Genomic DNA, 26,220 nt, shown 5'->3' with positions numbered 1-26,220 from the left:
TCTGAACCACAGACACGGCACACCCGGCTTCCCTGTCTACCTCTGACGATGGGGGGTGAACGGGAAGGCCTGGCCGGGCACCTGGGGCCAGCGCCCTATCCATGGTCACGTGCCCCTGGCCCCTCAGCCTCCAACCGCTGTGTGACCTTGAGCAGACAGGTAGTTCTACGAGATGTCCTTGATTAAATAAATGTACCAGCACAGTCCTAATGGCTCTGATTAGGTTTGGGGACACATCTCACTCGGCAGGAGTAAGCCTGAGTGAGCAGGTGTGAATGGGTGTGAGCAAGAGTGAGCAGGTGCAGATGAGTGCGAACAGGTCTTGTAAGTGGGTATGAGCAGGTGTGAATGGGTATAAACAGGTGCTGTGCACAGGTGTGAGCAGGTATGAGCACAAGGAGTGAGCAGGTGCAAGAGTGAGTTGCGAGCAGGTGTGAGCAGGTATGAGCAGGAGTGAGGTGTGAGCAGGTGTGAGCAGGGGTGAGGTATAAGCAGGTGTGAGCAGGTATGAGGAGTGAGGTGTGAGCAGATGTGAGCAGGTGTGAGGTGTGAGCAGGTATGAGCAGGACTGAGGTGTGAACAGGTGTGAGCAGGAGTGAGCAGGAGTGAGGCGTGAGCAGGTGCAAGAGTGAGTTGCGAGCAGGTGTGAGCAGGTATGAGCAGGAAGTGTGAGCAGGTATGAGAAGGAGTGAGGCATGAGCAGGTGTGAGCAGGAGTGAGGCATGAGCAGGTGTGAGCAGGTATGAGCAGGAAGTGTGAGCAGGTGTGAGCAGGTATGAGAAGGAGTGAGGCATGAGCAGGTGTGAGCAGGAGTGAGCAGGAGTGAGGCGTGAGCAGGTGTGAGCAGGAGTGAGGCATGAGCAGGTGTGAGCAGGAGTGAGCAGGAGTGAGCAGGAGTGAGGCGTGAGCAGGTATGAGGAGTGAGGCATGAGCAGGTGTGAGCAGGAGTGAGGTGTGAGCAAGTGTGAGCAGGCGTGAGCAGGAGTGAGGCGTGAGCAGGAGTGAGGCGTGAGCAGGTGTGAGCAGGCGCACCCCACAACCCGGCAGCCGCCAAAGTGCCACTGGCACCGGTACCGTCAGCGCCGTCTCATGTGAGCAGCCCTGGTCCGTGTGCGAGGCAGGGCAGCTGGAGGGCCGTTGAGAGGCTTCCACTGGGCCTGAGGAGGTCACTGGGACAAGCAAAGTGGGAGGGGATGCACTGTGACACTCCAGCTGGGCCTCACAGACCCCCAGACTGCCTGGCACAGACCGGGCAGGAAGGAAACCCAGGCCACGGGAAGAGCCTCTGCAAAGGCTCAGAGGCCTTGTGATCAGCATTACCGCCGGCCGAGGCGGAGGGGGCCTGAGACGTCTGTCAGCGGAAGGGCCCAGCTGTCCCCTCGGCCCACCCAGGACGATTCACCGGGTGCTGCTCTCGGCCCCCAAACAGCCCTCCTCCGGCCACAGCCCGCCCCAAAGGCCTTCCCAGGCTGTCACTGGGCAGGAAGAGGCAGGAGCCAGTCAGGAAGCTGGGATGTGTGCAGGCTGATGGGAGCCCTCAGGACATTTTAAAGACAGAACCACAGATGCCAGTGGTTGGATAGAGAAGAAGAAGGAATGGAATTAGCCCAAACTATCCCACTCACTCCACCCCCACCTCTAGCAAGACAGCAAATCTACATGCGCTTATGCGCCTGTCTGTCTGTCTGTCTGAGCAACTCCCACACTCCACGCCAGCCGGGGTCCTGAGAACTTTCTGGCCCCGCTCCCCACCCCCACAGGCTCCTGCAGAGCCCCAGGCCCACAGCCTGCTCCCCGGAAGCCCTGCACAGTTTCACCTGCAAACTAGAGCAGCGGCAGACCCCTTCTCCGCTGACAGTGGCAGGGATCCTTCAACCCAGCATCTCTGTGGACCCCCCTGACCTATCACTACCCACCCCCACCCCCCAGGGCAGAGCCAGGCCTGCTTTGTGACTAGCCACTGGCAAGAACTCTTCCATCCTGGGAGTCCGACTGCACAGGGGCACACTTAACAGTTAAAAGGCGAATGGAAAACGTTTAATTAGTCGGCCCCCAGGGAAAAAAGAAACCCACATCCTCTGTGGTGTCAGCTGCACACGACTGGTCTGGACAGAAGCATCTGCCCAGAAAATGAGCGTCACTAACGGGTTTGCCTCCCGGCCCCGGGGACCGAGGCACGTGAGGTGGGGAAGGGGACCTGACAGTGTCAGAGACCAGAACCCACGTCTGACCGCCCCGCCAGGCCAACTAAACCTCGAACACATGACAGCGAGCTGGGCCTTTGCTCAGGGACGGGGCAGGATCAGCCCGCAGACGAGAGGCAGGTGACCACCCAGCAGGAGACACGCCTGCCGCTGAGGCTCCTCGTTTCTAGTCACGGTTAACCCCTCATCCCGGAGGCTTCTGCTCCAGAGGCCGCTGAGCTGTTGCCTCAAGCCCCAGCGCTTCCTCCAGCAGCTGACTCTGCACCGGGGAGGCGCAGCCTCCTCTCCAGCCTCGGGCACTCTGGGAACAGGGAACTCAGTGCCACGTCACCCACAGCATCACTGATTTCCCTGACGACACACTGTGAACATGCAGGCTCACTTTGCGTGATCGAAAGGGGCTGGGACCCACCCCTCATACCTTGGAGAAACTTTGTGAAACTTAGCGTTTATACAATCAGGGAATAAAAGACACAGGGACCACGTCTGACTTGCGAGCAGTGTGTTGTCTCCACCAAGCTTGGCAAAGATCCTGCACGTGTGCGGTGGCATGTGCGTGTGTGTGTGCAGGCACGTGTGTGGTGTGTGCTTTCCTGCATGTTTGTGTGCATGAGGGGTGAGTACATACATGTGTGTGCTTTCTGGTGTGCCTGCACACGTGTGTGGTGTGGTACATGCGTGTGCACGTGTGTGCAGTGTGACGCACACATGTGTGTGCGCTGGCAGGAGGACCGCATCGGCACGTACCTTGGTGGGCACCCGCGCTGTGAGAAGGAAGGCACGGCAGGACGTGAGCACCTGAAAAACAGAAGCAACAGCGTCAGGCAGGCCTTCAGGCCTCCTTTACCCACGGGACCTGATGTTGGGGGGGGGGGGCGGGCACCCTGTAACCAGGACCAGTCTTCACTGGTTTGCACATCTGTCTGTCTGTGCGTCTGTCTCTGCCTCTCCTCAATCACCTGTTGGCCTCCACATCTCTCTGTGCTCCTGTTCTGTACCTGTCCACCTGACTCTGCATCCCTCCACCCCCGCCCCACGTCCCCTCCACCCTCCTCTCTGCTGCCACTGCCACTGTCCCCACCAGGCCCCACAGTGCCCCCATCCTCTTCCTTCTGGAGTGCCTGCCTGCGCTCAGCCCCTGTTTCCCAGCATCCTCTGGGCTCATCACTCAACGGCCTGCATGTCATTTACGCCAGTCACAAAGGAGACACCAGCCACAGGGGAAACGCCACCTTCTAGAAGGTGTTTCATTTGCAACAAGTCACAGGGACGCTGAACAAAACGGGTCATGAAAACGACAGACGCCTTTGGACATTGCTGGGACACAGCACAGGGGCAGTTCAGCGACCGCAAGGCCCCCTGGACACTCCGGCCGATGAGCCCTAACAAGGAACCTCCACACAGGCGCCCGAACAGCGGGCCCAGCAGCGCAGGCAAGCCCAGGGCGGCTGGCCCTCCGCCCTCGGCAGTGCCCTCGGGGAGCCGCATGTGCCCCCTCTGCAGGGCCCGCCTGCCCTCGACAGTCACACTGGGGCCTCCAGGGGCCTCTGACAGGGCACGAAGGGGGTCAGGAACAGAGGACAAACCCCCGAATGTCCACGTGGGTTCACCTTTTGAGCAAACAGCATCTCTCGACCACGTGTGGACACGAAACACTCTAATGGTCACGTCTGCTCTCCCCGGGGACCCGAGTGACAGCCCCTCTCTGCGGGAGCATTTCAAAGGCAGGCTGAGCACACAGTGTCCTTCACAACTTGGACATGGGCCACAGTGACAGGCTTGGAGAGAAACACACTGTGAGGGGCCCCGGCTGTGAAGGCGGAGCCCCGATTCTGGTCGGCAGCGGGGCACCCCCAGAGGCACCAGGGCTGTTCTTAGAAAGTGCGGAAGGGGGTGTGGCAGGAGGGTGGGGCCCTCCAGGGCACCTAGCCCTTCCCAAGACTGTGCCCACCACGGGCAACATGCACAGTGGTGTCTGGAAGCAAGAGTGACAAACTACAAACGCCACCCGCCCGAGAACTGGGCCTCTTTGTCTGTAGGCGTGAAGTGAGCCAGGAGCTGATGTGGGGCAATGCTCTCGCCAGGAATCCCAAAGAACCCCCCGCCCGCTTCCCTGCCTGGCTCCGGCCTCGGACCCTGGCTGAGGGGGCCTGGGAGTGTGCGCACACACCGTCACACATGCACACCCACACTCACGTGTGCACGCAGACTCCCACACTCACGGTGCTTCTAGCAAGTCAGGCACCTCACACAGAAAAGCCCCGACTCTCCGCATGTGCCCAGGTGGGTCCAGTTTCAGCACCGAGAGCCCTACATCCCTGAACCTGGGGCTCTCGGCCACTACCTGCGTGGGTTTTGGAATCATGAAGACAGAGTCCCAGCCTGGCTCTGCCCCTTTCCAGCTGTTCCACCCGACAGCTACCTTCTCCACGCCCGCGTGCTCCCCTGTAAGACCAGGCCACCCCTCCCCAGCCCCAAGGCCGCCGCTTCACTGAGATGCAAAAGGAAGAGCGTGGCCAGGCTCCCAGAAGGCCGTGGCCAGACACTGGCTCTCGTGTCGTGAAAACCGATGTGCCAGCATCTTGGGTTTAGATTCCCGGGGCAAGGCAGCAGCCCCTCCAGCTGGGTTTGTAACTCACGGCTCTGGTCAACAGAACGAAACACACGAGACCTGCAATGACCTGAGGCACCTCCAGGGCTGAACTGTTGGGGTGCATTTTTGGCCTGGACAGAAAAGAATGTTCTTGCCCAGTTAAAACTATGGGGGCGTCAGAGGGACACGTGTGCCGAGCAAGGAGCCTAAACCGCCCAGGCAGCCCCAGCCCTCCCCCACCCCCACCCGGAAGCCCCTCCGTCCACCCCCCTTAGCAGGCCCCATTCCGACCGCCCACAGCCCTCTCCCGCTCATTGGAATGCGGGCCGATTCCCTCTGAGGCTTCTCGCTTCGACTTGTGACTCCCTTGGACACGTGTGTGAAAATCCCTCCTGCCGCGCATACTCACAGCCTTCCAGAGAGTCGCAAGTTTCGAAGGGCGACGACAGGTACAGAGGCGGCCGCCGGCTCTGCCGCCCTCTCCCGCTCCCTGACCACACCCCGAAACGGCACCCGTCTCGCCCGTTTGTGTCACCCCCACCCCCGCCGGACGCTCCCCGCTGCACAGTCAGTCCACACACCTCCCCGCCCCCAAACCGCACTCTCTCACGCACATCACCGAGAATGTCTTCGTTCGAAATCCGGCTCCCCACAGCGAACGCTCACACTGGGCTCCTACCCCCAAAGTGCTCGCTCACGGGCAAGTGAACTGAATGGTCAGTGCCCTTCATACAGCACCCCAGGTCCGTCACGGAAGAGACCTCCCCACTCTAGCAAGACACACTCAGGTGCGGGAGGATGAAGAGGGTCCAGGCCCGGAGCCTCAGTCCGGCCTCTCTGCAGAGTTGTGAGGCCACCACCCTCTGGGGCCAGAGCGGGGGATGCTGCTCGGGGTGGGGGACAGGAAACAACGCCTCATTTTCCTGCGATCTCTGGCCCCAAATTCCGCATAAAACCAGGTTGCCATACTTCTCAAGCACCTGTGTCAAGAATAGGAAAGCCAGCGGGGGGCCCACCAGTCCCCACCTGTTTCCATAAATACACTTTTACTGGGACGCGGCCCCACAGTGGTTACGGGGTCATGGCCCCAGGGCATCTGCAGAGGTGAGGTTTTCTTGGCTCACGAAGCTACCTGTTTACTGCCTGGTCCTTTCCAGCGGCTGGGAGGACACTTCCTGGGGCCACGCCACCTGGCTCCCAGCCGAGCCTCGGCCACCACTTCCTGCCCCGCAACTCCGCTCCCGGCTCGTCCCTCTTCTGGAAGATGGGAGAAACAGGTCGCCACCTTGTGGAGTCGAGGGGTCACTGAGTTTACACACGTGCTCAGGACACAGCGGGCACATGGAAGTGCCTCGTGGTGTGTTATTATCGGCACGTTTCAGAGTTAAAAGAAGAACATAACCATCCACAGAAGACGTGAACTAAGAAGAGACTTAGAGGATTTAGCCCAGATCTGGCCTCAGGCTCACTGAGTGGCCCGACCCTGAACACAAGGGCCTGGTCTCTCCTCCGCTCCTCACAGCGGGGAAACAGTCCCCGCTTTGCCCGCCCAGTCCCTCCTTCTACCCCAGTAGGAGCACCTACAACGGCCACCGCAGGGCAGGTCACCGCATCACCGAGAGTGACTCACACACTCAGGCCGAGTGCGGAGTCAGCCAGCATGCAACATGTGAGGGTCGTCACGGGGCTCAAACTCACGTGGGACTTGGACAAAAACAAGCACCCAGTTAAAAAGTCGCTCGCACCTGGAACCGGGACAAAACTGCAGACCCCCCTCGACCACCTCATGTCCCACCAGAAGGGACAGACGTTCTTGAGACGCACGGAGACAGCGAATGAGAACTGGCCGCCGCAGGGTCAGCTGGAAACAGCCTAACGTGGATTTTTTTTAATTTAAAAAGCCTCGGCCATGTCTTGACTACCGTGACTAATGCTGCAATGAACATGGAGCACATAGACCTTTATGAACGGATGTTTTCAAGTTTTCCAGGTAGACACCCTGAAGAGGGTTTCTGGGTCATACGGTAAGTCACTCCTAATTTCTGAAGGCCCTCCACACCGGTTCCCACGGTGGTGGCACAAGGCTGCACTCCCAGCGGCAGTGGGTGAGCGCCTGACCTAAGTGTCCTCCGGCGGCAGACCCCGTGCGGAAGAGGTGGCCCCCACCTATGGCGGGACACCCCACAGCCGGAAGGAAAGAGAAAGACGACCATTTGCCAGAAGAGCACGGGTCTTGAGGACATCATGTTAAACGAAATAAGTCAGTTGGAAAAAAACAAGGACCATATGATTTCACTTACATGTGGGATATAAAACAGAAAAGCAATAAATGAACAAACTCGTAAATGAACTCATTTATTGCTCAAAAGCAATAAATGAACAGACAGCAGCAGGGTAGTCACCCGAGGGAAGGGGGGGGTGAAGGAGGCTGAGGAGGGAAAAGGGGTCAAATACACGGGGACAGAGGGAGACCAGAACTGGGGGGGGGGGGGTGTAGTCATGCAACGCAACACGCAGGTGACGTGTTGGAGAATTGCAGGCTTGAACCTTGTCCAATGTACCAGCCAATGTCCCCCCAACACATCTGACCTTTACGAAGCCTCAGCCTGTCCAAAGAAGCCAACGAGCCCAGGGCAAAAAGTGTCTAGATTTTCGGTGGCACTAAAGATTTGTCACAGAAGGGGCCTGTGTCCTGATGTCTAAAAGTCCTTTGGTCTGTCGCTGCATCCGGGCTCACTGGGGTATCCCAGGACCCCTCGGCTCCGCACACCAGCCGCGCCCCAGGAGTGCAAACTCTTAAGGTGACAGCAAAGTCTAAAAGCTGGGGACAGCGACATGCAGACTTGCGTCCACACACTCTGACAGGAGCCACCCGCGTGAGCGCGTGTCCCTGTCGTGACTTTAATCTGCACTGTTTTGTGAAATGTTGGTAAATGTAAACAAAAGAATTAAAAGAGATGATAAACGGAATAATCTTTGATATGTTAATTTCCTCTGCTAAGGCAAAAAGAGATAAATCTGTAATCAGTGAGCCCTTTCCCAATAGGCAGTGCCCATTTGCTGCATTTTTGTCTTTTTTTTACTAGGCCACGCCCCCCCGAGAAATCACAGGAAAGCTAAGCTGCCACCTGTGTCAAGCCAAGCAGGGTGCCCCCGGCTGAAGGCCGCACCCGCCTGCTATCTGGTCTCACAGAGCAGTCTCCCCATGCGGAGGGTCAGACGTCTGCCCGCTGAGTCCTAATTCCCGAAGCGCCCGTTGCTGAGTGTGCGCCCCATAATTAGCAGGACTCCTGCTTGCACACAGAGCTCCTGCCCAGCGGCCTCGCCACAGCCGCCCTGAGCGAGCACCCACTTGCCCTTCCAGCGAAATTGGCTCTGATCACCAGGCAGGCACGGGACCCTTCCCTTTCCTCCTGCTGACTCAGGGCTCCGCCCACCTCTCTAAGCTCCGCCCACCTCTCTAAGCTCCGCCCACCTCTCTCAGCTCCGCCTCTGGGAAGGAAGTCCGGAGCTTGGCTCCAGCAGTCACTGCATTTGGGACTGAACGCAACCAACTACTTCCAGTTGGACTTATGTGTAAGCAGCTGACGCTATGAAAACTTAAGAATTATTTGGAGTTACGAAAATCACAGATGAGACAGTACCGTGAGTTTTAAACATTTCACTTAAGGTTGAAGGACAGATCCCTTTGAACTTGGCCCACAGCCCCCCGTCTTGGGCTGCCTGGGCTGCTACAAGTACCACAGACGGGCGTGTCTTTCTTGTGCTTTGGGAGGCTGGCACGTGCAAGGTCAAGGTGCCAGCCCATTCAGGTCCCGAGAGAGAAGCCCTTTCCTGCCTGCCGAGGCCTCCCCTGGTGGAGCAGAGTGGGAGAGTCAGCTCTTCGCTCTCTTCTGAAGGGGCACTAACCCCATCGGGAGGGCCCCACCCCACAAAGCTACCGCACTGAGATTGGGGCTTCAGCCTAGGAATCTGGTGGGACGCGCACACACTCAGTCCATATCGGGCACCACAGGAGACACGGAGGTCCGCCTGCATCTCATGGATGAAGACCACGCGCTTCAGCAGCAGGCAGCGCACCCACAGGTGAGAGAACAGCGCAGGGCGCACTCCAGGCACTTTGCAGGCACAGCGTGGGGGCGCCCCGGTACCCAGGGAGGAGGTCCCCAGCAAGGAGCCGCTGAATCCTGCCCAGTCCCTTGTGTCCTGCTGTGGGCACTGCCCGCCCTGAGTGGGCAGAGCAATCCACTGTTAAAGGTGAAAACTCCTAACGCCCGGGTCTGGGCTCAGTGCCTGGAAACCGCAGACTTAGCATCCCGAAGCTTCACTCCCATCAGCTGTCTCCTGGAGGGCCGACCCTCCCCCCCAACAACAGAATGTGGCCTTCCGATCTCTCCTGCTTTCCGTCTCCTGGCTTCCAGACCACAAAGCCACACGGGGTACTTGGGAAGGTGCGGCTGCTCACGCTTTTCGCCCATGAGGCGTGAGGCCACGTCATGGGTATTGGCAGCGTTTTGGATGAGAAGTCCCCAAAACCACCAAAGGAGTGCCCCTGGGTCCCAGCCACCCCTCCCCAATCCTTTGGCAGCCCCATCTCGTGAATGGCTTGCTGAGTTGAATGAAATGCCTGCAGGGACGAATTCTGAACTCTGCACCTTCAAAGTGCAGGGAGGGCTATAAAAAGCCTGGCTCCGGAAGCTGCTGAATGGCGAAGGAACGATCACTATTTCAGGGTTTAACACCCTCAGTAAGGAAGTGCACACCTCTCAGAAAACTCAGAACAATTCACACTGACATCCTGTGTGTCTGCGCAGAGGGACAGCGGGCACGGGGACCACGGTCTGCGCCTGCCGCCTCATTGAGTCCGCTGCTGCCTGAGCTCCCGGCCCTCAGAGCTGGTATTCGGGGGCTACTGAGGGGAAGTCACAGCCCAGACACTGTGGTGGCCCCCAGACTCAGGCCTGCAGTCACAGACACTTCCAGCTTGGCTTGAATCTGTGCCCTGCAGCCTCTCTGCTCTGCCCATCAAATGTGTTGCTAGTGAGGTCGAAGGGGACCTGATGCTGGATTATCTGGAATAATTCTATTCGGTCTTATGTCACATGGTCTCGTGCTGTCATGATTCTCACCTGCTGCTGGTTAATTTCATGCAAATTCTGGTTGATTTTTAAAAGCAGATCAATCAAGATGGCCAAATGGCCAATATTTATATCACCTTTACCAGGGGCTGGGTCTAGGGCTTTGCTCACAGTGGCCCACTGCTCCCCACGTGTGGGCCCAGCCCCACCGGAAGCCCCGGCTGCAGGCTCCCCCTGCCGGGAGGACGTGGAAACTGCAGGCTTGGACACGCCCGCGGGACACGCCCACGGGACACGCCCACAGACCATCGCCAGCCCTTGGAGCAATAATTGTACCACCTCCTTTACCGCCCGTGCTGACAAGGTGGCGAGTCAGCCTGGAGTTGCCTTCCGGCTGCCTGCTCCCTGCGAGAGGAGCTAGCGGGAGGGGGAAGGAGAGTCTCAGGCGGGTGTGGAGAGACCAAACGCGGAGGGAGGGAGTCGTCCAGAAACCTCAAAGGCCGACTGACAGACACTCAACCCATGTGCGCCACGGAAGAGGCCGGTTCTTGGTTAGGCTCATGCCCCGGAACACAAACCGGGGACAAACCCGTTTATCCCTCAGCCAAACAACATGTATTCAGCTATCGTGATGGCCACCAGCAACAACCCCCCCGAATGTTCCCACCACGCCGCCCCCTCGGTGCCCTCTGTGGACACAGACTCCCTGAGCCTGGGGGCCGTGCCACGCCCGGCCGGGGCTCAGTTGGCGAAGTGGGCGACCACTCACTGGGCTGTCTCCGAGCTTCCCACTCCCTCCCAGGTCCCAGTCCACACCCCTGCAGACCACCCTGCCCCGTCACCAGGGAGACGCCTCCGGAACACAGATGTATGTGCCTGTGCCCTCCCGCAGCCCCGCACCCTCCCCAGACGTCCCCACTCCTCCCCAACAAGTCCACGCTGTCACGGAGCGAAGGAAGGGCTGAGGGGTGCCCCAGCCCTTCCTCTCCCTGCACCAGGCGGCAAGCACAGTAATATCTGCCTGTTCTCATGTCCAGTGCCCCTCCCCGAGCCTCGCCCCGACAGCTTGGCCTCCTGCCAAGCCACCCGCACCTCCATCACTGAACTCGGCCCCCTGCGTTGTGACTGCTGTGACACCTGCCTGCCCCCAGATTGGGCCTCTGCACAGAAGATCATCTGAGGAGCCGCCGATGCACCCCAGCACCTAGCAGAGTCCTCAAAGCACGGCAGACGTCGGGGGAACCTAGGCGTTTGGACGGATGGATGAAGGACAAGGTGACTCGGCATGAGACCCACTCAGAACATCGCAGGTGACTGGGCGAGGCTTCCCCTCGAACAATGGCCATGCAGGGGCTGTGTGACAAATGCCCGCCATGGGCGGCAAGGGTGGCAGGGCGAACACTGGTTCTGGAGGCGTTCTGCTGGGTTTCTCCTCACTTCCCAGGCCATGAGGCCTGCACCACCCTGAGAACAGGGAGACGGCGGGCTCTCTGCTCCAGGGCAACAGCCTGAAAGCAAATCTGAAAATGGAAGTGACTTTCAACCAGTGCTTAGGTGTCTATGCGGTGCCTTCACCCAGCGGAGCTTAACGGGGCCGGCCCTGGGGGTCTGCCTCCCACCCACTCAGGCCTCAAGGTCCCCTCCTCCCAGGCCTGCCTGCCTCCCACTACCCAGCAACTCCACCCCATCCGCAGATGGAGCCCATGCCCCACCTGTAAAGGCTGGAATGGCTCTGTCCCCAGAACACCCCAGAGAGGCGGCAGGACCTGGATTGCTCACTCTGAGGGTTTCGGCACTACCAGAGCGCTGCTCTCTGCCATCTGGCGGGGGGCCGGCTATCACTTGGCAGGGAGAACTCACAGAAATTCTCAAAGGAAATTCAGGTGACTAAGTGAAAACTAAAAGGGGCAGGAAAACACACAGCTTCTTGAAATATCGAGACTGAGAGCTGGGCAAGCGATTAAAAGATTCTGTTGGAACAAAAATCTTCCAACAAAGAGTTTGTTTTGGAAATCTCTCCAAACAAAAGGTTTCCATTTGCAAGTCCTCCGAGCAGGCTTTCTCTAACCACACACGAATGAAGAGAAGGAAAGCGCACAATCTCCTGCGCAGGCAGCCGGGGGAGGACGATGAGTGGACCCCAGACAGTCCCGTCTGGGGTGACGGCTGCTTGGCGCCAGGGCCAGGTGTTCGCTGCAGCCCAGGGTGAGCGTGGGGACCACAGTGGGCGCACAGCAAGGGTCCCGAGAGGGAAGGTCGGAACCCGACCATTTCTGAGTCTCCCGAGACCACGTGGCGCCCGGGACAAAGATACCACCGGGCAAGTGGCTGCTGGACAGGACAGGTTTGTGGCAGCCTCAGATGCTACACTTCAAAACGTGACACAGCAACAACAACAAAATAACGCAGACAAAGATATTTAGGGTCTGTTTCAAACTCCTTATGAAACATGAACTATACTCCAAACAATGGAAGAAAAAAATTTTGTTTTTCTTAGCCTTTGGTGGAGTTAATGATCTGGAAATGGGAGGACTCAGCTCATTTTAATTGTCTGTTTACCGTCCCATTCTAGAGCTTTCTCTTTTAGGGCAGGATTAGCTGACTGCTTCCGAAGGCCAGAAGCGGCTCGCTGTCTATTTCTGTAATAAAGTTTTATTGCAAACCAGCCTCATCCGTTCACTGGTAGGCTGCCCACCACGGCACCCATACCACAAGGGCAGCCAGCATCGGCGGGAGAAGCTCGCCGAGCCTGCCCAAGGTGCCGCGGACATCAAATGTCCAGTGAAACGTGTTTTTATAACATGTTTTAGCTGAAGTTATTTCCAGGGCAGGCCACCCTAAAATGGGCTGCTTTGGCGTGGTTCCGATCACTGTGAATTAAAATGACTTAAGAAACCGTCGGTTCAGGGATATTGTGACCCCTGAACGCAGGAGATGATCCCGCCCAGTGAGAAGTGCCCCCCACCCCCACCCCCGTACCTGGAGGGAGGAGGCAGACGAGAGGCCCTCACCACCTCAGTGAAGCAATTCGGGGTACAGTGTGTGCACACAAACCTGTCGTTTGCCACTGAGTTACTCCCCAAGCCCGAACCGCACTCAGACCCCTTCTGAATGAGCCCCCACATGAAGTGTCTTTGGTCACATGCTCACAAAATTCTTGCTTCTCTGTGTAAAAAGACAGAAATGCTGCCTGCTTTTGGGTCACTCTCTGGGCACCGATTTTTATGATCTCCTGTGCACACAAAATTAAATTGGTTTTTCTGACGTTAATCTGTCTCATGTCCAATTTATTAGTCTGGCCACGAGAACTCAAGAGGGGGTTCCCCCTTTTGACAGAAGCTAATCGAAAATGCTGTTTAGTTCTGGCCATCACGGTTTTATTTACACCCTCAAAACTGGAATCTACTGAATACAGTCCTCAAAAAAAAAAAAAAAAGAGAGAGAGAGACAGGAAAGCTAATGACAAGGACACGTTTTCTGGCCACCTAATTTATGCCATGATACACGTAAAGCCTCTGAGAGCTGTTAAGGAGCAGAATAAATTCCATGGATATACAAAAAAAAAAAAAGGAAAAAATGTAAAACGAAATCGAAAGCTACACAAAACTGAGCCGGGCACAGGGCCACACATCATCTTGCTCTCGCTATACATACTGAGTAAATGTGCCGCCTAGGAGTAAACATGAGGCCCAAGGAGCGAAACAGAAAGAAAAAAATAGCCGAAAGAGACAAGGAAGTGAGAGGCATGCGGTGACACGACAGGCAGTCACAGAGACGTGCCCTGTGCAAACACGGCCATCCCAGCCCTTGGGCAGTAGACCCAGGCTTGACCTTGACCTGCCCCATCACACCAGCAGGCCCTCTGCCAGCCAGCTCTCAGGCCTCGCCGCCTGCCCCCAGCCGCCTCCTCACCCTCAGGGCCCAGAGCTCCCCTCCTGCTTGGAGGTCCCACCTTCTGCTGGGAGAACCAGGGTTTTTCCTGCCAAGCCCACCCTCCCGTCTCTTCCATTTCCTCAGACTCCGCCCACCCTCACGGCCCCACTCAAACCGCACCCGGTGTGTCCAGCCCCTTGGAGGGACCCACACGCAAAGCCCGTGACATCAACAATGGCCCATGGGGTTGCCTCGGCCTGGCGACCCGAAGCCCAGCTCTCCCTGCGTGTCTCCATCACGTCCCAGCAGGTGTCCATCTGTCCCCCGAATCTACACGTGTGTCTCTGGCCGCGCTGGGCGGAGACCTTCTAGGAAGAGTGTGCATCACGTGATTCTTGCACACACAGGTCAGCAATGGCGCCCCCAGGAGTCAGGCCCTGAGCCCGACGCTTTTAGGCGTTATGTCATATAATTCTCAGCATCGCCCCATAGGCCACCATCCCCCCCGTTCTCCCGATGTGCGTGGGAGGAAGCTGTTCAACTTGAAGGAGGCCACACGGCCCGACAGGGGCTGAGCCAGGACGGCGACCTGGCTGGTCGGGGTCCTAGGTGAGCACCCTGCTCAGTGAAACCCACCCAGGGGCAAACACACAGGCAAGGCAAAGCTGCCCCCCCTCGGCGGCCCGGCTGCCCGCTTCCTCACTCAGAAGGGCCCCAGGGCGGGGCAGCCACGGGCCGAGGAGCCACTGCCTCCCGTCACCCCGCAGGGACGTGGGATCCCAGCAAGGCAAGACATACACAGAACACGCAAGGGGACCGTGCTAACACGTCACAGCTATTCCCCACGTTCCCTTTCACCAGCCACGCCCTTCCCGTCTTTACTGTCCACAGCTGAACTGACCATCAGACTACGCACCCTCGGAAGTGACCACGGTGACGGAAAACTCTGTGTGCTCCACACTCAGACACGTGTGATATCACGGCCCCTGCAGTGCCTTGTGTGACAGGGAAGAAGGGTGCTCGCACGTCCTTGAACTTCCCCCTCCCAGCTCCACAAATACCAAGGTCTTAGTGAACAGAAGCACCCAGGTCCCTGTTCCAAAATAAAGGCCCCGCCCTTGGAAAAGCAGGAAGGGGGTCACCCCCTGAGCTGAGGGGACATGCGGAACTCCATGCATCATGGAACTACATGCGTGTGCCCTCGTCACTGTGCTCTGGCAGGGATGGGAGCTTGGCACGTACTTAGCTGAACGTGCCTGTTCACACGCTCCCTGTCTCGCCTGCTGCGGGGGCTCTGGGGGAGTCTGAGAGGCTTGCAGAGAGGAGGCGGGAAGGGCAGGCTCCCACGGGTGGGTGGCCCGGCCTGAGGAGTGCAGGCTCCGCTGCAAGAGGCAGCGACCCGAGGCAAGCCTCAGCGTTTGTCTGTCCCCAGGGCCCCAACCTGCAAACTGCCGCCTTCGAGTAAGAGTTTGCGCTTTAAAAACAGGGGGTGCAGCCCTGGCTGGTGGCTCAGTGGGTTGGAGCATCGTCCCACAAACCACAAGGTTGCAGGTTCAATTCCCAGTTGGGCTGTGTACAGGAGGCCATTATCAAGGTTTCTCTCTCTCTCTCTTTCTCTCTCCTTTCCCCTCTCTCTAACAAGGTGAGGATTTTAAAAAAGCCAGGGATGTGTGGGGTGGGGGGCAGGGCAGAGGCGGCTGCTTCCCCAGGAAGCACCTCCAGTTTCCTCACAAGCCAAGGGGGAGAGCCGGCAGCTGAGCTCCCAGAAGCTGCTGGGACCCGGGGCCCAGCGGCGGGACATCAGCAGCCTGCCCGGGAGCTTGCCACCTCAAAGCCCAGCGTGTTGGGGAACCTCGGGGGGTGGCAGCAGATGGGAAGGGCCGGAGGGGCTGCAGCCCCCCCGACAGCTGTGTTGTCAGGAACACACTGAGCCCCGCAGCATGGAGGTTGGGGCCTGGAGCATCTGGCTCACCCCGAGCAGCTTCAGTGACTCCTGAAATCCCCTTAAAAGAAGAAGGAAAGCAGAGCGGCTGCAGCCAACCGTTCCACAGATGCCAGAAGCATCCACAGGCTGAGACGCAGCCGGCGAACGGCGTCGGGGGCACGGGGCCGGGCTGCCGCAGAGCGGGTCACGGTGAGGCCCCCTGTGGGACCTGGCCGGAGTGCAAGACTCACCCCCTCCCTTACGGAAACCCCACCTGCAGCCCAGGGCCGGTGCAGCCACCGGAGTCCGAGCCCGAGGAGAGACCCCTCGGCATCCAGGCAGACGAGGCTGCTCAAACTCTCCATCGCCGCAGCTCTGGAGAGTACGGGTAATGTGATCTCGTCCAGGTCTTCGGATGCAGCCAAAGCGCTGGCAGAGGGGACCGTGTGACGCTTCCCTGCTACAAAGGCAGAAGCAACACAACAACTTCCCTGCCACTCTCTGAAACGAAGTGGGCACGGCCTGACCCCTGGGGGTTGTTCACATTCAGCCTCGCCTTTGCCAGGAAGAGCGGGGCCTCCCTGCGTGCAGCCTCCAGGGGCGGCGCTCCACCGAGACCTCGGGCTGCCCTTTCTCGTTCAGCTGACAGAGAAAAGCCTCATCCAGCTCTCGGATGGCCATTCAGGGGCGTCGCCAGATGCTGGTGGGAAGCAGGAGTCATTTGGAAGCCGAGGGCCCACACGTGGGGCCGTGTCTCCAACGTGAGTGGCTCTGAGCCACAGTCACACTCTCCCGGCTCCACGCCGGGCCCTCCTGGCTCTAAAGTCTCATAGGGACAATGACGGGTTGGCCCAGGCAGCCACACAGCTGGAGCCCTGAGCCCACTGGAGGGCCTCCCCCAGGAGCACCCCCATCCCACGCCTCAGGGGCAGCCATCCACTGAAGCCTCCCCAAACCACTCCACAGCCCCATGGAGACCAGACCTCCCCCACACCCACCTTTGTCAGAGGCGCCATCGTTCGCTTCCCACCACAGTACACAGGGCCCAAAGCACCCCTGGAGTGAAATTCTCCTCCCATTCCCCGTACTAACAAAAAGAGTCCCCAAAACGGACACCAGACATTCACTTCCATCACGATTCGCCTTCTGCAGACGAAGGGCAGGGACCCAGGTACCCCAGGCCAAGCTTCCAAACCAAACTGGTAGCACAGGCTTCCCAGATGTGGGAGCGAGACCACGAAACCAGTTCTCACCACGGCAGCCAACACACGAAGAGACTTTGGTCGCAAAGTGGAAGGTGCCATTGGGCAAACCCACGTGGAACGCGATGCAAACCTTGAGCTCACACGACAACGTGGCAGAAGTTTAAATGGATCTGGGACGGCCTGCAGGGCTCAGTCACCCGGCCCGCTGGTGCATTGCCCTCACCCCTGAGACAGCCCCCCAAAGCCGGCCCTTCTCCATCAGACACGTCAGAGGTTCCCCGTGGGCACGAAAGGACGGCGTTTGTCTAAACTGACGTGAAGGGGCGCCTCACCCACCACGGACCTGCGGGGCACTGCTCCTTGGGTTCCACGACTGCACCGCAACACACCTGTGCTCTAGGAACACCCGTTTGCTCCAACAGCGTGGAGGCACACAGGGGCCGGGCACGGTTCTAAGACGCTGGGCAGAGCAGAGCAGACACAATCCTTGCCCCGTGGAACCTCACATCCCGGCCGGGAGGGAGCCACCAGCCACACAGACGAGACACCGGGCACAGGAGATGCTGACCACAGCGTGTGGAAGGAGAGAAAGGAGGCTGTGGTTTTACGTGTCGGGGGGCTGCAGGCAGAAGGCCGTACTGAGGGGAGAGGCAGGGGGGCAGGGGAGGGCGAGCCAGCCAGGTGGGCCCCTCAGGAGATTCAGCGAGAAACGGCGAGTTCAAGACCCTGAAAGAGGGGGCTGTCCGGAGAATCCAAACACCAACATCAGCCTCCACTTTGCTAACTGTTTCTTCATCTTATTTTGTTTTCTTTTTTATTGTTGTTCAAGTACAGTTGTCTCCATTCTCCCCCCACACAGAGATGTCAAAAGGCCCCGCTGTTCTCCAGCATCTGGGGTCTTTGAAATCGGGGAACCTGGCACTACGGCGGCTCTCAGACGGGATGCGTCCTACTCTCCCAGGGCCCTGCTGCCCTCGCGGTGACCAGCTGGCAGTGAGACAGGCCCCGAGGGCTCGGGGACCTGCTGGGCGCCCCAGCAGCCAAGGCTCGCAGCCGAGTGCCGCCTTCAATCGGCTACAAAGATGCGGCCTGTGGACATGAGCCACGGTGGGCGAGGATCCCCACCCCATCCCCACGCGTGCCCAGGTGGCAAGAGGTCAGCTCAGAACACATGACCCTGGGAGTGAGCCCGAAATAGAGCTGGCGGGAAAAAATGCCCGGTCTCTGCCCTCCCAAAATAACATGACCCTCGCTTGGAAACCCTGCTTCCCACAGTCCTTATTCAGAGACGAGGAGAGCCGAACACACAAAAGAACAGAGCGTGATTGCCCGAGGCCCGGAGGAAGGTCAAGTCTGAGTCAAAGGCACCAAGGCCGGGAGTCAGGCGCCTCTGGGCTCCCCGCCTGGCCCGCTGACGGTGCAGTTTGGGGGACGGGGCCGCCATTCAGCAGCTTCATTCACTTCTGCAGCAGAGAATTCACCATCCCCACCGTGTGCGGTTTTAGCAAAGACTGAGATGGTAGTTTCAAAGGGCCCAGCATGTAAAAGGCCAGACAGACTCCCAAGGTCACGGCATAGGGTTCCATTTCGAGAGCACAAAGTGACAGAATTGCAGAGCTGGGGACAGATCAGTGGCTGTCGGGAGCGCAGCGGAGCTGCCCGTGACTCTGGAAGGGACCTGCAAGGGCGTGGAATGTCCCTGCACTGTGGGTGGGGTCGCGTGGATTTTCACCTGCAGTGAAACCACCAGGGAAACACGGAGATGCTTGGCCATGAAGGCCACGCAGCAAAACCGCCGTCCCGAGAAGTTTCCGGAGCCTGGCGGATGCCTGAGCAGGGACCGTGGCCCTGCTGCTGCCATTTCCCTTAGGCTGCTTCCAGACGGGCCCTGCGGTGCTGTGTGGGAAGGCGGGGCAGACGGGCCACCGGCTCCGACAGCCACAGCTGTCACAGATGCCACGGGGACCGACACTCGCTCCAGGGACACAGCACTGCCCTGAAAGGAGAAGGCAACTCTTCCACCCCAACATCAGAGAGCCTATGACAGGCTCAATGAACACGGCTGTGTTGACACATGACAGGGGACGTGCCCTCCGACTAACATCCTGACTGTCCCTCCCTCGTCCACCGCCTGAGCTCCAACCTCCTGCCTGTGGTTTACACGGTGCATTACGGGGGCACCACCCCACCCCCGCAGTCCCACCTCACCAAGTGCAGGAACAGCAGCGCCCACCCAGAAACGGAGCCCACCTTTCACCCCTCCCCGCCCCCTGGGAAAACCCATGCCCGACAGGACGCCGTCTGCCGCCACCGCGACTCTGAGTCCAGAGCCAGCAGGTCACCTGTGAGACAGGCTGGGAGCTTCCTTCAAGCAGTTTCGCTTTGTATCGCCCAAGAGTCTTCTAAACACAGGTCAGACCGTTCCACGGCCCTCCTTGCGGGGACAAACCCGGCGAACAAGGGAATTTGGTCCAAGCTCGGGGGCTAGAACCTAGCAGCCAGCTCAGCTAAGTGAAATGGGCCGTCCCACCCTGGGCAGGTCCCTAGTGGGGTGAGATTTCAGCACCAGCGGTCGCAGCCGGACACCTGCAATGCTCCTAACACCAGGGAAGAGCATGCACCGGCCGCCCTGGTGGGAAGCGGGGGGCGGTGAGCTGCTCGCTGGAAAGGCACTAGGTCCTTCAGCTTGAGGGGATCACCCTGCTTCGTCTTTGCTTAACCCCTGATTCCAAGCTGCACCCACAGTGGGAAACGCGCCCCCTACTCAAGGAGGTGGCGGGCACAGCTCCCCCAGGCTCACTCAGCGGCCAGCAATGGGACACGGACACCACGGGGTCGCGTGCTTTCACACTGCGCTGGGACTCCGTGGCACGCGGGTCTGGGGGCCCGGAGTGTCTGCTGCTTTCCGTTCAGAAACCGGAAAGGGACACAGCGCCTGACAAGCACTGCCCCCCTGGGAAGCCCCGATGACAATGACGACATGATGACGCATCGTCATTTCTTCCGGAGAAAAGTCCTCCCTGGGAAACTCATCCGAGGACCAGTGCACCTCACCCCTCACGGGCAGCCGCAGAAATGACAGAGCGGCCTCTGTTCCGTCTCAGAACGCAGTCTCCATCCCATGGGACGGATGGCCGGCGACAACAGGCAAGGTCAGGGCACGCCCACCTGCACAGGTAAGCGTGAGCGGGAAGAGGAGGCGGCAGGCAAAGGGTCCCTGGAGGGGACCCCGCTGTCCCCGCCGCCACATCCCACACCCAACACTAGTGACATCCTTCGAAAGCGGGTCAGGAGGACAGACCGCAGTGCTCGTCCTGCACAAACGACTCTCTGACTCGTTCATGAATCCCAGAAACCACACCCGAGTCTGGGAGCAAACAGCCCCGTTAACCCCAAATAAACAGCAGCCCACTGCTATTTTGAGGAGGCCAGGCTGCCACGGACAGTGATGGCTAGGAGGCCACTGTGTGGGCCACTTGGGTGGGGACATGCCCAGAGACACAGCCTGCGTCCACCTTCCTGTGAAGGGACCTCACGTTAACACCCAAGAGTACCTGCAGCCCAGCAACTTGGCGAGGTTGGCACCCTGTCCACTGACAACCCCTGGGACCCCAGACATCCCTTCTCTTCAGCCCAAATCTCGGGTTCTTCACGCTGCACCCTGAGTTGCCCCTAGGGAGGTGGCACAGACCCTAAGTCCGCTGGGCAGGCACAGGGGCAGCCGGTCCAGAGTGGAGAGGGAGGGCGGCCGTGGAAAGGAGCCCGTTTGAGAGACACATACGGAGCAGCACCCCCCACTGGACGCACTGACAATGACGCGCTGTCTGAAAACCCCAGGTCCACAGCAGACACAGCTGGGGGAGAAGGCAGCGGGAGGGCTGGAGGGAGCCCGGAGACAGACTGACGCCCTCCAGCTGGCTCGGATCAGCGGGAGTAAAGAAATGCAGAGTGGGGCCAGGGGCCCCAAACGAAAACATCCCCTCCGAGGAGAAGCTCGCACTTGAGGACTACGCGTCCCGAGACCAGCGGCAGGGGAGCAGTGTACCTCCTTGGCAGCCAGAGACCTGGGACCTGGGTGGGACCTGGTGGCCTGCAGCTTGGCCATGGGTAAGTCACAGGGCCGCCCTGCACCTGGGCTCCCTCCCCTGGGGAAGGGGGACGATGACGGCAACGGCCCCCTGGGTGGTAGAGACCATGGAAGGAGAGAAAATCAATCACGAGAGCACGTGGCACCTGCAAGCTTCTGTTGTCGCAGTCCTTGCCACACAGCTGCGACGTGGCTCATCACCTGACAGACCTGTGCCTCAGGAGGAGAGGCCGCCTGTGGGGGGCCATCACGTCCGGAGCAGGACCACGGGCCCACAGCTGGGGGCACAACCAAGCCACAGGGTCCTGGCCACGTCCAGGCCGGGCGGCAGGGGGAACGCTGTGAATGCCCTGTCCACAACAACCAGGCCTGGCAGCAGGGCGTCCGTGGCTGGTGGCCGTGGCCAGGGCAGTAATAGGACCGTGGTATCAGGAGTCTCGGCTTTCACACACGTCTGCCTGCGCTTCCTACGCCGTGTGCAGGTCCTGGGGCCGCATCGCGTTCGGAGCTCCACCAGCCACAATGAGCTCCATCCGTCATCAAAAACACCCCTGTGAGGCCACATCCCACCATGGGAAAGAGTGAGGGACACACCGGCTTCCCGCTGACACAGACACCGGGGTCGGGTGCAGAGGGAGGAACACAGCGCCTTGGACAGGTCTACGGGGAAGTGACAAGCTTTAACAAGTCACCTCTGATCTGTGCGCTCCCACCTACAAACAGCCTCTCATGGCCCGCGGAGGCCCGGGCTCCCGGCTTCCAGCTCCCGATTCTTTCACAACCAAAGGAGACGGATGAAGGGCACAGGAAGCTGCCACTGCTCCTGACACCCAGTTCCTCCACTCACTGCTCCTCCGGCCGTGAGCGCACACGGGCCGACCCCAACAACATGCACGAGTCTTCCACTAAGTCTAACATGTTCCGTACGGCACGAAGCACCATCTGAAGACGTGGACCACTCCTTGCCTTAAAGAAAATACGCCACCAAGTGTCCCGTGCGGGCCTGACAACCACAGAGGGAGGGCGGGAGGAGGGGCAGGCGGGAGTCACCCAGCTCACCCTCCCGGCTCTGGTCCTCACCTGTCCAGCACCCGTACCTGGGATCTGTAAGAGAGCAATGTATCGATCACTGTACACGGCCCCCACGACACAGGCTTCCAGCATCTATGACGATTCAAAGTGCCCCCCACTCTCTAAAGCAAAGTCTCTGCCTTCCAGGCCACCGCTGGGCCTCAGGGAACTCTCAGCATCGGCACGGGAGAGACCGATCTGCCGGAAACACAGTTCTGCACCACACAAGCAGTGAACGGAAACAGCCCGACTGCGAAGGTTTGCTGCTGGGTCCGCGTCGCCTCACGTGAGCAAAACGGCACCTCCTGATTTGGGGGGGGCAGCCTTCCTCCCAGCACACGGAGGTGATAAAGGAGACTGTGTTTTCCATACTACCAGGAGTGACCATTAAAACAAAGGTAAATACCATTTACCTACAGAATCTGTGTCCTCAGTATTGCAGTGGACTTTTTACACATTATTTCTCAACAGGGTGACTCACCTGTTTTGCGGGACTGTTTTGAGGGACTGTTTTGAGGGAAGTTAAATAGTTGAGCCAAGGTCAAGTGAAAAAGCTTGAATTCCAACCGGCATCTCTCCGCCTACCAGTCCCAGCTCCAACCCCTCGGCACCTCACCAACGTGAGGTTGCCTACGTGAGACAGCAACCCAGCATCTACATGAGCGCACCCAACACCCTAAGGCGGCCCCTCAGGACACACTGACTAAAGCCCAGAGCTGTGCACACAGGGTACCGCCCAGGCCCGTCCACATCCGCTCGCCTGGAGGGCAGGCCGCTCACCCTGACTCAGCGCCGGCGAGGGAGACCTAGCGCCGCCTGCCCCAGAGAAACCTGATGGGCCGTGCACAACAGTTACACTTTCTTGCAGCCACCTTTTTATAAAGTGCAGAAAGAGACCCGGCCAGGCGCCTCAGGGGGTTGGAGCATCGATGCGCTGAGGTCAAGGGTTCAATCCCCGGTCAGGGCACATGTAGGAATCAATCCATCAGTGCACAAGTAACTGGAACAACAAACTGATGTTTCTCCCTCTCTCTTAATCTCTCTCTCCCCTCCCTCCCCATCCTCTAAAAAAATCAATAAATTTAAAAAAATCAAAAAGTGCAAAAAGAATGATGCAATTAACTTATTTCTCTCACCGAATCCCAAATATGACCATTGACACACAGCCAATCAATATCAAAGCCATTAAGAAGACATTCGCCCCTGTTTTTCTCACCGTAAGCCTCTGGCATCAGTGGGTCACGGCCCAGCTCAGCCCCAACCAGCGCATCTCCTGTGCTTTGGAGCCCAGCTTCTGCCGCCCTGGACACCCCATCCGCACCCTCAGATCCCACACACACCCGCCCCCCCCCCGCCCTCCAGGAAGTGGCCCCACGTCTCCAGGATGACCCAGGATGGGAGCTCCCTGTCCTGTTTCCATACGCACACACTGCTGGGCTGAGGGGACAGGGACACCGACAGTGACGCCCTAAAATCCTAACCCACTCACATCCACTTCACTCTTTAAACCAAATGCATGGCGCCAGGCTCGAACTAAAGTGTCCTGGAAGGAGCAGTTCTCGGTGGTCACGCCCAGCACTGAGCCTCGAATTCAGTAACGGGAGCAGGGACCGAGGGCAAAATGACACAGCTGACTCCGGCCCTGTCCCCAGTCCCCTTTCCCCCAACAACTCATCAAGAATAAGGACCCACCGTGGCTTCCCCAATTGCAGCCCTGATGCCTGACAGCAGAAACAGAGACTCTAACGCCCGTGGGCCTGGCAGCCCGCGGGGAACCTGAGCCCTCCGAGGGGCGAGCCGGGACGCCAGGCTGCCTGGGAACATGGCCCCAGGGTTGCCAGGCCACCTATTTCTGGACACAAGTTGCAAATCCAGACTTTCAGGTTCATCCCCTGATTTTTAACCGTGAGTAACTCCATCCCACCAAACACGAAGTGACTGGCTGCAAAGGCATCGACACCTCGGGACAACCGTGCAAACTCTGGTATTTGTGCAACGAGTGCAGATGTGTGAACACTGCGTGTGCGACAACCTTGAGGAGACCTTTACGTGTCCTCCCCCTCCCCCTTGGGTCACCTTCACCGCCCTCCAGGGGTCGACACCACAGCTCGAGCCCAAGGGGGGCCCTTTGAAAAGCACAGGCCAGGCAGGCTCGGGGCAACCTCGCCCCACAAGCCCCTTCGGAGAAGTGAGCGCTGGGTTAGGCCGGAGCAGGACGGGGGGGACCGCCTGAAATGACACAGGACACACCAGCCCTTCGAGAGGGACGGTCGCCTCTAGGAGCCACACGAACGTCCCATGAACAGACCTCCGGCTTCTGGAGCCACCAATTTCTTGGAAAGAAGCCAAAAATGTAGATTTCTCTGCCAAACCTAATCGTTAAATGTTGGCGACTCACACTGACAGCCGAACTCAGTATGTTCATTTCTCAAATGAGATGCGTTGTAAAACGTGTTCGTAAGCAGAAACCTGCATCTCCCTGAGTCCTCATACCGGCGGGCTCTGAGAACACACCAGGGACCCCCGAGCAGGGACCCCGTCCTCGGCTTTGTAGTGGGCGTGCGCTGACCACAACTCGGGGCACGAACCCGCAGTTCTCAGGAAAACGGCGAACGGCTACGCTCAGGGAATTACGATGAGGGGACTCGACTGCCAAACGTTGCCAAACACCCCACAGCCTCCCGACCTCAGACCAGGAAGCAGCCCACGGCTGGAGGACGGGGCACACTGTCACCCAAACGAGAGCAGCCGAGCCGGCGTGACAGGCACAGGAGCTCTGGAACCACACACTGCGTGCACACCGGCAGGTGTCAGAAAGCCCACGCACACACCCCTGCGGTGAGACAACGGGCGCTCTCTCCCATCTGCCCCCTGCCTGCCAGGGCTGCCCCGTGGTCTGCCATCAATCTCAGAGCCACCGTAAGTACACTTAACAGAAAACAAGAAATAAAATAATTAGCTTTGCTGGTGCTTTCTGGCAAACAGATGTACACGGACTTTAAGCCAAAAGAGTGCCCAGGGCAAGAACTAGTGACGCTGGGCAGGTGCCACCACGAAGCAGCCCCTGTTCTCGGGGACGAGCAGTGAGCCAGCCGAGCAAAGGCCAGCCTCGTGGGGCTCAGACTCGGGCGGAGGGGCAGGGACAGGGACGTGAGCTCCGTCAGATGGTGCTGATGCTCAGGGCACTGACCGGACGAAGGGGCAGCGCCGGGTGCGGGGGTGCCCTCAGGTACAGCGCCCTGGCTGAAAAGGCGGCCTTTGAAGAAAGACCCGGAGGAAGGAGGCAGCCAGCCCGCCGCACGGATGCTCGGCGGGAAGCAGAGTGGAGGTTCCAGGCTGAGGGACAGCGAGCGGAACCCTGAGGCAGGGGCAGACCCGGGCCGCGTGGGCCGAGGCAGGAGGAGGACAACAGGGCCGGGCGGGGCCGAGTCCGAGGGGCACGGAGGGCCAGCGCAGGCACCCCCTTCGCAGTCTCCGAGCCGGGCGTGAGGACCACACGATCTGCACGGGTCCAACAGCAGACTGGGGGCACGGAGCGGGGCAGAGGGGCTGGTACCGGAACACGGCACTGACCCCGGGGAAGGATGGCGGGGGCCGCACCAGCAAGACAGCAGGAGAGGTGACAGGGATTCTGAGACTCCCTGAGGGGGTGTGAGCGAGCAGGACTCCGGGATGACTCCAAACGTTTTGTCCCCAGTAACTGGGAGAACGGAATGCGCTCCGCCAGAGGGGGGGCGGGGGGGGGGCGGCAGATGGCAGGTAAGGGCGGGACAGAGCCTTCCCCTCCGGACACACTGTGTTTTTGCTTGTTTTCGCTGTTTCACATACAAGCAGTTGGTTCTCACCCCCATATTCCTGAACAACAAAGGACGGACAGGGTGCAGTCGCGATCCGTTCGGGAAAAGCCCCTCTGGCTCTGGGGTTCGTCGCTGACTTACCGTTTTCAGAGCCCCCCCCTGCCCCCTATGCCCCCCAAACCATTAATGCTTCTCACGAGCACCAAGCGACGATCCAGGTAACTTTGCCCCCAAACTGCCTTTCCCCCTCCTCTGCCTCTAGAAGCCCCTTGACATCCAAACATCCTTTCCCGATGATGCCCCAGAAACAATCTGCCAAGAGGGACCCCCTGGAAATGATCACGGGGTGAAACAGACACGTCACACCCACGCGGGGCCCCAGGGACCA

General features: G+C 59.2%; 1 protein-coding gene across 2 annotated transcripts in view; it reads right to left on the bottom strand.

The window, feature by feature from the left end:
- CARMIL1 (capping protein regulator and myosin 1 linker 1) overlaps positions 1–26,220 on the bottom strand; it is a 145,760-nt gene that overhangs the window by 84,171 nt on the left and 35,369 nt on the right. For both annotated transcript variants that reach the window (XM_037051398.1, XM_037051399.1), the window contains exon 3: positions 2,952–3,002. In XM_037051398.1, coding sequence (XP_036907293.1) covers positions 2,952–3,002 — 51 coding nt within the window. The remainder of the gene's footprint in view (positions 1–2,951; positions 3,003–26,220) is intronic.

This window comes from Sturnira hondurensis, unplaced genomic scaffold (genome assembly GCF_014824575.4).
Source record: "Sturnira hondurensis isolate 20B ecotype Veracruz unplaced genomic scaffold, ASM1482457v3 Scaffold0007217, whole genome shotgun sequence".
Taxonomy (NCBI): domain Eukaryota; kingdom Metazoa; phylum Chordata; class Mammalia; order Chiroptera; family Phyllostomidae; genus Sturnira; species Sturnira hondurensis.
This window is presented reverse-complemented; position numbering and strand designations above follow the sequence as displayed.